The sequence below is a fragment of the Strongylocentrotus purpuratus genome, unplaced genomic scaffold, assembly GCF_000002235.5.
Source record: "Strongylocentrotus purpuratus isolate Spur 01 unplaced genomic scaffold, Spur_5.0 spur5_scaffold_3, whole genome shotgun sequence".
NCBI classification, from domain to species: Eukaryota; Metazoa; Echinodermata; class Echinoidea; order Camarodonta; family Strongylocentrotidae; genus Strongylocentrotus; species Strongylocentrotus purpuratus.
In genome coordinates, this window is record NW_022145609.1 from 31,522,608 (window position 1) to 31,535,089 (window position 12,482).

Below are 12,482 nucleotides of genomic sequence, written 5' to 3' on the forward strand. Positions count from 1 at the left end.
GTGCATTTTTTGTATGGTTTGGAAGGCAAAGAGGACCAGAGGGCTGTTCTACTTAATGCATGAAGCAGAATAGTAATTGACCCCTCTAAACATGAGCAACACTTATAGCAAGACTGTTAAATTTAAGTTATGCCATGCAAAAAAAGCTTGTTATATTATTTACACACTCATGCATATATCACATTCGTAGTGTCACATGATATCTTCTTGACCAATAGGATACTCTCAAACAAATCTATGTTTAAAATAAGTTCATATTTCTTCACATAAGTTTTAACATTTACTGATTTTATCATGTATTCTGGACTGATTAAATCAATGATATTAAATGAAATCGAGTGAAAATTTGATTGCTTATTCTTTCTTTTTCCATAAAAAACACTTTTTTTTAATGCCCTAACATTTCTACTACATGTACATAATGGATAATCATGATTGTCCTTACTTGGTATTTGAGGATGTCTACATTGAAGTACGATGCTGCAGCATTCTTTTCTACTTGGCGTCGTAATAACGTTACAAGGTTAGACATGTTGAAGATGTAAGCAGTGCTCTCACTCGTCGTCTGGGTAGCGTCACTATGGCAACAAGAAAGAACAATGATTACTAGATGATATCTTGAATGTAATATACATGTATGTTTGAAGTACACATTGTGTTGATTGTGTGCATTCTACACACATGGGATATTAATGAGAGAGACTTTGAAAAAATCCTCCATCTATAACAGCAAACAAATATGCCTTTATATTTTCCCTACATTGATATAATTATGCTGACGTATAAAATATATAATGTGCATACATGTAGTTATAACAGTAAATATATAAATACACATGTAGCTACCAACAAGAACATTTGCTTATAATCACTTGCGGGTTTTGGTTAGGTAGACAAGTTCACTGACATCCCATTTGAACGTGTTTTGAATTCAATACATGCGTTTCAATAGGTTGTCGGCGAACTAATTATTATGTTAGTTCATGAAACCCTGCCCAGGTCTACATGTATGAGACCAAACTCTTTAGACTCCCAAGCCATCCGTCTATTCTGGCTCTCTGATCTTAGAATTTCAGGATAGTCATCAGCGGTTCCAGAAGACTGTAGGCCTAGATCTTGTCGTCCCTTGTCTATTACTGGGCCCTTGGTCTGGTGAACCCTTTAGCTAAATATCATCAGGTCTACATGTATGAGAGCACAGACTTTCGACTCCCAAGACATTGGTCTATTGTGGCTCTTTAATCTAACAGAATTTCAGGATAGTTATCAGCGGTCTCAGAAGACTGTACACCTAGATCTTGTGGGTCCCCTGTCTATTTGGGCCTTTGGTCTGGTGAACCTGTAGCTAAATATCATCAGGTCTCTACATGTATCAGACTAAAGACTTTGGACTCCCAATCCATCGATTATTATGGCTCTCTGATCTTAGAATTTCAGGATAGTTATCAGCCGTTCCGTAAGACTGTAGCCTTTGTTTTTTGGGGTCTCATGGACTGGAAGTCGGCTTGGAAGTGGGCTCATACACTTACACTGAAATGAGTTGTTTGTTTGGCAGAACGTCTAAACGATGTGTGTTCTTGACTTTGAAGGCAAGCATGGCAGGTTGGGGGTTACAGGTCAGCGCTTGAATGATGCCTGCTGGGAAGGACAGCATCAGGTCGCCCGTGATCTTCACCATACATCTGAGAAGAGATGAACAGAGAAAATAGTGTGAATACAGTGAATTTGAGCTTCATTGAATATCAACTTTAAAGATAAAGGTGAGTTCTGGTAATGCGATTGCATTGTGAAAGAAAGGTGTGGTATGGATCAGAAAAAGTTGATCATGTAGCATGTAAGTATTGGTGTGCTCTGCAAGGTTCAAAATCATAATAAATTTGGCCCAGTTTTGGTAAATTAACAAGCACTGTACACAGAAAGATGTACATGGGACTACACAAGTGGTGTCAGGGCTAGCTTACCTTGATGTCCTTATCTTTCTATGCTCATTATTCAGCCAGTATCCATTTTTTTCCAAAATCGTTTGGCACATGACATGTATACATTCAGTGTAAGTTTCGTTTGATTCTGTGAAAATTCATTTTCTTCTTTTTACTACAACTCAAGTTTATCTTTAATCTATACAAACATAGAGTTTACCAATTCACACTACATTACAGGACTCTATTCTATTCAAAATACTAACGCAGCTGCTTTCTCCTGATATCAAATCAAAGTTTTGTTACATGATCATATAGCTCTTAATAATATCTAAAATCACAAATACTTGCCCCACTGACATATCAAATACAGCCAAACCTGTCTTAGTGGCCACCTCTCTATAAAGACCACCTGTCTGGTCATCCATAATGCCTCCCTCTAAAAAGAAACATGTCTTGAAGAATCTATCTATAAAGAACACCTGTCTACAGTGGCCACTCTTTGTGTTTCCATTTCTTGGCCTTTATAGACAGGTTTGAGTGTAGACCCCTCCGATCCGGGTTAGTATGTAAACCTCTCTCTATTAAAGCCCATCTGTACTAGTTTACAGGAGGGATTAGACCACCCTGCAAAGTCACCGACAGGTGGTTATCTCATCAAATCAGCTCTCACTTAACATCCAAAAAAGAGGATCATGGGGGACCAATGGTCACCGATTAGGCATTGATTGCTATATAGAGGGCGCAAGTAGCTATAAATAGTACAGTGGGGCTTCAAACTTACTTGGATTGCTCGTTGCCTTTGAAGTAAGCATTGACAGACTCAGTGAAGGCGGCTGCTATAGGTATAGTATCATTCATCCCCAGTGTGAGGGGGCTAGGCCCCCTGGAGCCCCCTACGACCCCATGGGTGTTGAAGGGGGAGAGCCCAGAGAGGGAGGAGTTGCTATCTTGTCTGGGCAGGCCGGGGTTGTCACCACTGCTGTGGGTAGGCGACTGAAACAAAACAAAAATTCATTGGTGAATTCATTGCCTATTCATGTGCATTTATTTTTTTCTCGTTTATTTTAATCATCACCTTCAAGATCATCGTAAGCATTGTCAAGATCATCATAAAGATCATTGTCATTATCATCATCACTATCATCAATACTATCACCATCACCACCAACAGCAGCAGCATCATTATCATTACCATAATCATCCTCACCACCACCACCACCACCACCACCACCACCACCACCACCACCACCACCACCACCACCACCACCACCACCACCACCACCACCACCACCACCACCACCACCACCACCACCACCACCACCACCACCACCACCACCACCACCACCACCACCACCACCACCACCACCACCACCACCACCACCACCACCACCACCACCACCACCACCATCATCACCATCATCACCATCATCACCATCACCACCATCATCGTCATCATCATCATCATCACCATCCTCATCATCGACATCACCATCACCATCTTCATCTTCATCTTCATCTTCATCTTCATCTTCATCTTCATCTTCATCTTCATCTTCATCTTCATCTTCATCTTCATCTTCATCTTCATCTTCATCTTCATCTTCATCTTCATCATCATCATCATCATCATCATCATCATCATCATCATCATCTTTATCTTTATCTTCATCTTTATCTTCATCTTCATCTTCATCTTCATCTTCATCTTCATCTTCTTCTTCATCATCATCATCATCATCATCATCATCATCACCACCACCACCACCACCACCATCATCACCATCACCATCACCATCACCATCATCACCACCATCACCATCATCATCACCATCACCATCATCATCATCACCATCATCACCATCACCATCACCATCACCATCACCATCACCATCACCATCACCATCACCATCACCATCACCATCATCATCATCATCACCATCATCATCATCATCATCATCATCACCACCACCATCATCATCATCACCATCACCATCACCATCACCATCACCATCACCATCACCATCACCATCACCATCACCATCACCATCACCATCACCATCACCATCACCATCACCATCACCATCACCATCACCATCACCATCACCATCACCATCACCATCATCATCATCACCATCACCATCATCATCATAATCATTGCCTCCATTACCATCATCATCCTCATATTCTTCTACCGCCCCCCTCGCTTGAATTAAACCAACCTGCATCCCGCTGCTGCGAGGTCTTGACGGGGGTCTGGCTGGGATGTTTGGGATCTGCGAGCCTGCTGCTGCTGCGGCCGCTGCAAACGTGCTTCCTACACTGTGCCTCTGCTTGGCCGGTAGGGCAGGTGGCAGAGAGTCACTCAGCGTGGTGGGACTCTGAAGCAGATCTACTGGGGTTACAGGAAGTTTAGAAAGAAAGAAGGAAGGAAGGAGGAGAGAAGGTGAGGTAGAGTGATAAAGAGAGAAAGAGAGAAGAGAGAGGTAGGAGGAAGGGAGGTAGAGAGAGAGGGGAAGACAGATAAGATAGAGAGACGGAAGACGGATAGGAGGGAGGGAGGGGAAGAAAGAAAAAGAGAGAGAGAGGGGGAGAGAGAGAGAGAGAGCGAAAGACAAGAGCAGAGAAAGAGAGAGAGAGAGAGAGAGAGAGAGAGAGGGGGTAGATACAAGATGGCAGAAAATAGATAGAAAAAAATAGACAGAGAAAGTCAGATACATGATCAAAGAAATGATCAGAAAGAGAAATGCAAGTAGAGATAGATAGATAGATAGAAATAGAGACATATAGATAGACACAGAGAAAGAGAGAGAATGGAGAGAATGGGGAAAATATTCATAATATCTGAAGATCCTTGGTCACATACTATATATAGATGTAATACTCTCTCACTAATTAGCAGAAATACTATTTACACGTATCTAGAGGCCATATGAATGCATGACATGATGTTTGAATAGCGTATTACATAATCACTTACCTGCGGAGGGCTCCGGGAACTGAATACATTATCTCGGTAACAATTTCATAAAACATATCAATATATACAAGAGCTTGCTCCAATGTGGCAATCAAAATAGAAGTCGACAAAAAAGTGATGATTTACACATTTTCCTTAAAAATACATGAATAACTCCTGGGAAATTACTCTTTGCAAACATATAGTTTTCCATCATATTGATAATCAGAAACTCAGAATATCCTACAGTAACTGCAACTTGAATATTAACTGTAAATCTTTGTTAGCACTATTCATAGACTTTCGGAGATGGAAATACAGGGGATCATGACTAGTGCGCTATAGGAGAGTCTACAAATGGCAATAATTTATCTAATAGGAAGCCCTTAATTTCAGCAATAATTTGTTCCTCTTTCCCTAAATCATCTGTTCATCCCTAGTACGATATCACTTGCACATTTAACAACCCTACACCCCCCCCCCCTCCCTCTTCCCGTTCATTGTCTTAAATTAAGAAGCTGACTTGCGGCGAACCCAGTAAGGATGCAATAAATTAATTAGTGAATAAATTGAGGTGCAGATCGCCCAAAGGTTTAGACTCTCTGAATATACTGTCTTGCATAATATACACACAGTATCCAATAAAATACTCAGTTATCACTGGCATGCAAGTCAAATTGCTTAGTTTGTGATACACTTAAATATTATAATTTTGTTTTAATATATTTATTGTGCTCGTGCATTCTTTGATTAGTAGAGGAGACATTATGATTTAATCGGCAATCATGTCTCATTCTTTTAATCACATAAAGTTCCCCCCTTTTCAAATCTGTAATGTATTTGATACATGTACAAGCAGGTAGATTTGAAGAATTACATCTAAAAGCGCCTCGCAGAATAGAGAGTACACCCTTCATAAAAGTAAATAAGAGTGAAGTATCTACCTTCCCCTAGTACAGTTACAGAAGCCCAATACCCTATGATACTTTTATATACCGGTACATCTAAAAAGATGACATCTTCCAAGGAGATAGAGAATAATGTATGTTTGGAGCCAAAAGGACGTTAACCCATGATATCTCACAGAGAGTCAACTGATATAATTACATGTATGAACTGCAGAATTTAAATACATTCTTGAATATAATTTAATACAAGTAGAAAAGAATTACTGATACTGTATATCTATCAAAATCATATCTACAGATTTATTATCTGAATTTTGTGCGGTCAGATTATTAAGAGGATTATGATTGGCCAAAAGAAACAAAATTAATGATTAAGTAGGGCCAAAAAAGTAGTACAGAGAAACAAGAAAAAAATGATATCCACTGCACACTAAATATATAAATATAAAATACATACACAGTTAAAATCCAGCATAATACAGAATTTTTGTGTTTGGCATAATTTTGTCTCATCATTATTTGAAAGCTATACATGATAATCAATATATTCCCTTTTCTGTTTCATTTCTTAATTAACATCTTATATCAAACAATTATAACACGTTCATTAACCCTTTTAGCTTCACATGCCAAAGTTTAGGAATTTAAGGAAGCACAAAATTCAAGAATTTAGGAAACAAATATGGAAACACTTAGAATGGCCAATTTGATACATACTGTACAATATTTGGGGATTTTTTAATTTTTATTTCACATCAATTTTTTTTTTAAAACTCTAAAAGTGGCCTGTTATGCATGTTCGGAAGAAAGGATCTAACAGTATAAAATCAAAACATAATATACAGGCATAGTGAATGCTAAAAGGTCAAATAACTGAACAATATGGTCCTTGCAAAGTGCTATATATACAGGGATTGCAAATTTATATACAGATTACATATTGCTTGCAAATTTATAAAGTCCAATTAACCAATGGGGAAAAAGAGAAACATAGAAAATATCATTCAAGTTTGTAAATTAAAAACAAAGTTAAACCCAGAATACATTAAGGGAAAATGATAGCAATAATGATAATGCTGATACAAGGAAAAAAGAAAAAATATTTAGACAGAAATTAATCAATTGACCAAGTTTTTCACCAAATATATCTGACCAAAGTATATCGGGGGCAAACATATAATTTAAACAATATTTGAAATAGGAACTACAAATAGGTTATATGATAGTTATTCTCATACCGGACTTTGGTTTAATTCATAAATCTACATGAAATGTTATCCCTGATCATTTTAACAGCAAATAATCTTTCGTAAAATCTATCAAATTAGTGAGTCTTAACAGTTTTTATTTTAGTGTATCAGCAAACAATGGCATACATAGTTCCAATTTTACATTATTATAAATTGTTGAATAGATACTCAAATGAAAGGACCAATCCTCTATTTCAATGAAACTAGATAACATAAATACTGAATTAAATAACCCTTTTAGTATCAGCATGCCCCCGTAACCATTGCCACTTATTCTGCCTTTGTAATACTAACAAGGATTAGAAATTCAACGCAAGTTGCCAACCCCAAATGATACAAATTAGAAGAATAAGTAAAGAGCCCAAGTTTGTTAAAAAGTTAGTCATCTACTATGCATAAGGAAAACCTAAGTCTGCAAGGCCGATCGAATACCGCTACAATAAAAAAGAAAATCAAAAGTTTGGTCAAGATATAAATATATATGATACAGTAACATAAAATCATATGCACTGATACTACCGTCTACTGCGTAATACATAGTCCAAGAAAGAAAAAAAAAGGTAACATAAATCGGAATTCCGCGCAGCATGCATTCATCCAAGATTATTGCGAGTATATGGAATCAAACCAAACCACATATAATTGAACAATGCTTCTTACTTGACGTATGCGATCGCGGTCGGCGTACATATTCACGAGAATATCTGAAAATGCCTTATGAGAGATAAGAACGAGGACACACAAGTTGAGACAGACATAAAACAAGACAATATCTATTTGCATTCATTTGCACGAAAATGGATAGATTTTCATGCTACAAATGATTTTTATCTATAAGCCAGTTCGAAGAAACTACCTGTGAATGGGAAGCTGTAAAGGTCATTTTGAGAGAATTGTAAAACCCACCAAGATAAATTTGAGTCATTCTAGCCATGTGTAAGTTATGAACTGGTCTATTGAGAGAGAGAGCATGAAACAAGACGACATCTATGTGCACCCATCAATTAATTCGCATAAAAAGGGATAAGTTTTCATGTTGCAAATCTATCTATTGTCTGTCTACATAAATTGATAATCACAACTAAATGACCTTTGCTGGTACTCCCATGCCACTTATGTGAACAGACAACCGTATCATGACAAGACTAATTGGACATTTGTAAATCTAAAGTAGATCTAAAGTATCGTAATTCTCTTAAAAGAAGAAAATGAAGATAAATATATTGTTTTTATACTCCAAAGATGGGTTAACATATGAAATACAATACAGTCTAGGTTATAATTCTCTGTTGTAACAGATAATGGTACAGGTAACAGATAATGGTACAGGTAACATGTACATGGAGTTAGGTAACATGTACATGGAATTTGCTGTAACAACATAATGCAGACTGAAAGGGTTACAAGTGATAAAGATAAATGAGCGATTGAACTTGATAAATGGCTGAAGAACACTTTGAAATATATAATAAAAGTGCACACAAGAGAAAAAGAATCACAATGTATACATGTATGTTTAATAGGATCACAATAATATTAAACAAACAAACAAATGTATAAATATATATATGTGGGACTACACTTCAAAGAAAATGGAAATGAACCACATATTAACTATCAAGAGCTAGAAGGATGTTAATTCACTGCATTTTACATAGAGTTGCTACTATACCCTTAAGGCTCTCAGAAACAAAAATATAACAATAAAAGAATGAGTGAAATTACATGGTTTACACTGCAACACTACAAAGACGAGACACATTTTAATAGACCATTTTTTTAACCGTTACCAATTTTGTACTAAAGTGCCTCGATACAAATTATTTAATTCACCTGTTACATATAATTGTATTTCAATTGTCAGAATGCTGATTGCCTACATTACATATTGTAAGGCAGGGCAAGCCATGATGTTTGTCCTACCTAGCAACAACTAATGCAATTAGAATTCTGACTTTTTAGATACCTTTATTCGTAACAGGTAAAGAAAATAATTTGTATCGAGGCGCTTCAATAACGCATATGCATACATTTTGTTACATTATGAAAATGGGCATTACAAAAATGTAGTATATATATATGAGTATATATTGGTAATTTTTGGCTGGTTAAACAAATTGGATGTAACTTGTATGATAACATGCACGTTAACATTACCATGTATATAAAACATGCTTACGTTATTGTTATGATAAGCAATGATATGATATAACATGGATATTACATGACAGATGTAAACAACATCATGCGAGGCATTTACGTAACCTTGCTTCAAGGCAGATCAATTTTGTCTGTACTTTTCCCGTTCTTTACTAAACTAGAATGCACCGAGTCTGAACGAAAAAATCGCTGCAGACTATCCCTCTACATCTCATTCTCATTGCATAAGAGTAAGGAAACGAGAGTGTATAGTCTATACATTGCAGACTCAATGGTATGTATTTTCATGAAGTCAGGTACAGTTATCTTTCTGCCTAGAAGCAAGGCTATTCTGTTAGCAGCCATTCATGCACAATGAGTTATGAAGTAGAATCAGTGCAGCAATATAATCAAGTCACTCATCAGCTCCGCTCCTAGGCTCATACCAAACTCTGGCATGGCGATATAATTATAGAAGAAGAGTAGGGACGATTGCTGATTTGCTTTAATTAAAGCCTTAGAGAATATTATTCCACAATATCTTAGTGAAAGAATTTCAACCTCTAGATTTTCTACTGTATTTTTGTAAAAATATGAGATATATATTTTTCAAGATTAGTACAAGGAACCACTAATATTTATGTCTGTGTCAAAACAGAGTATGTACATGTATCTGTGGACTGGAAGAAGAATAAATCTAACTTTTGAAAAGGAGGAATATTTTTCTTGACATTCACCCTCTCCTAATCCTATTGACTAAAACAAAAGATAAATTGTAAATTCTGAATACCTAGTCCCACTGTGTAACAACAATTTTACCCTCCCCCTCACAAAAAAAAATTATCATGGAGAAGAAATATTAAGGGCAATATTTAATCAGGGGCTTACAGAGTCTACTTTAAAAGTGGGAGGGGGATAAGCTACTTGGGAGGGGGGTAGGCTACTTGAAAGCCTACAGTAGCTACAGCTAGGCCTACATATTTTTGTATAGTACCCAGGCAAATTGGCCTCATGTACAAGGACATTGATGAGGGCTATCACGAATCGCTTATATTGCTGCACCGATCTTACTCTTTTTTTTATGATTGGATGTTTTCTTACATGCCGAGTGAGGGCGTGCTGTAGCTTCGCCCGCCGAGGAGGCGACCGGGGTCTGGGGGCTGGGACTCGCGAAGGAGTCTCCACCGAAACTGCTGCTAAAAAGGTCAGGACTCAAGGCGCCTGAGTGGTGTGGGCAGGGGTTAAAGGTTAGAGATCAAAGATCAAAGATCAAACATGCATGCATTAGTTAACCTTCAAGAATTAAAACAAAATGTGTTAGGTGATGAAAGTTCAAATTGCATACACATCATTCACTGCATAGTCATTTCAAATATACAAGCTCCTTAAAATGGTGGTCTCAGGAAAATTTACCAGAATTTCAAAAACAAAATTCAATGAAAAATTACGATTTTTTAAAATTTGGATAAGGCCTCAAAGCTTAATGCCACAAAAGAAGAATACATGCACAGTTTTCTTTTCTTTTCTTCTCTATTACATGGACTTTTTAACATTTAATGTTGAGGGACATGGCTACATACATTCCCAGTAAATGGAATTGCTTTGTTTCAATAAGATAACTTATTCATAATCAGTGACCTAATGCGATCATATTGATAACAGCTCAAATTCATCCATTGTACATTGTAAAAGAATTGAATCTGAACATCTTGGCGTCACATACAAATTAATGGAATGTGTTAATTATGAACTCAGCACAATCTATGATTTTCAAAATGTAAAGAAAACAAGCAATAGTCATAAGTTAAAAATATTTTCTCAGAATATGAAGTTGGTTGTTCTTGGCCCTGTAACACAAAGGTTTGCAATAAATTGCCAATTTAAAACGATGATTCTGATTGGTTAGTGGTCAGCCTTTTGAATTAAATGTGCATGCAGCAATGATCTTGATTGGCCTTTGCCATTTTGTGATTAATAGCAGCTTTAGTCCGGTTGTTCAAGTAACATATCAGAAAGCCCTTCTAGAACACTGGTTGGCCAAATTATTAACAGGAGATTCACTTTACTGCACCCATGCACATGCATACATTAAATCCAATTTCTAACGCAGTCATACAGTTGCAGATTCAGTACATTGTTTACACTCAAAATCAGAGAAATTTCAATACAAAATGTCTTTAAAACTGTTTTGGCTGGTATTCTTATTGAAATTGTGACTGTTCAATGGGCAAACTTAAATAAATGTGGGCAAAATATGATATAAGGGTATTCACACCCTTGTGTGAAAATTGAAGAATTTAAATTGTATGGATACAATTTTTCCTTTTTAAAAAACTCTGTTATAATTCTATATAAAAATTGAAATCTTTAAGAAACGAGTACAACTGTACTAAAAGTGCATTGTTTTTTACAAGCCTGAAAATTATAATGATAATAATCTGGATTTATAAAAGTGCTTTTAAATACCATCTCTGTCATTGGATTCGTCCACGCACAATATTTGAATTTCCCCTTCCTGGGGAGTATTCCTCACATATGGCAATTACTAACACAAAGGCTTTCATCATCCTACCAAGTTCCTATTTCTCTCCTGGGTATGGAGTGGCAAATGTAGAGTAATGCCTTGCAAAAGGACATCACATACTTGACTGTAAGTTACTGAACCAAAAGTGGTATAGAATAACATTCACATGAAATAACTTTCATGGCAAGATGTACATTACGAGTGAAAATAACTCGTTGAATTTCTGTCATGATATCAAATCCGTAGTACTCCTTTTATACATGTAACTAGCATCATTATTGGGAAAATATAAACGTGACTTTACTCTGTAATAGACATGATTATATGCAGGCATAATTTACATGTAAACGATGTAAATAAGACGTTCACATATTGGCATCTTCCCTTCCTCCAAAATCCTTGCTCAAACACTTACTCAATATACAAATACATCACCATGACATGAACACATTCACATATGTTTACCATCGCACTCATCAGACTTCAGTCTACAGCGAGCAATAAATGGCCTGTGAAACACGAGATAAACCCTACTTACAACTCAATTCTGGCCAACGATGACGTGAAGATGACAATGTGCTGACCCTTTCCCCTCAGTCACTCATGTCCCACGTTAATACTCCCGTTTTCTCAACGACATTACTTGGATTTGAGAACCCGTCAGCTTTAAGCCGTTAATTTATACCCTGTGTACATGTCCATGTGTACATGCGAGTCGTCGCAGTCTAGTCTGGCTTCAAGTTCCACTAAGGGATTTTTTTTAGTGTATGTGTGTGTATGATA

General features: G+C 36.8%; 1 protein-coding gene across 13 annotated transcripts in view; it reads right to left on the minus strand.

Annotated features, from left to right (window-relative positions):
* Positions 1–12,482, minus strand: part of LOC100893850 (F-BAR domain only protein 2) — a 101,961-nt gene that overhangs the window by 4,195 nt on the left and 85,284 nt on the right. For 8 of the 13 annotated variants that reach the window (XM_030996415.1, XM_030996411.1, XM_030996410.1 and 5 more), the window contains 6 exons: positions 10,277–10,396; positions 7,697–7,750; positions 4,142–4,311; positions 2,704–2,915; positions 1,530–1,682; positions 446–578 (listed from right to left, as the gene is read on the minus strand). In XM_030996415.1, the coding sequence (XP_030852275.1) occupies positions 446–578; positions 1,530–1,682; positions 2,704–2,915; positions 4,142–4,311; positions 7,697–7,750; positions 10,277–10,396 (842 nt within the window). Of the gene's footprint in view, positions 1–445; positions 579–1,529; positions 1,683–2,703; positions 2,916–4,141; positions 4,315–7,696; positions 7,751–10,276; positions 10,397–12,482 lie in introns of all 13 variants that reach the window. The other 5 variants (XM_030996418.1, XM_030996421.1, XM_030996417.1 and 2 more) reach the window with 3 other exon arrangements.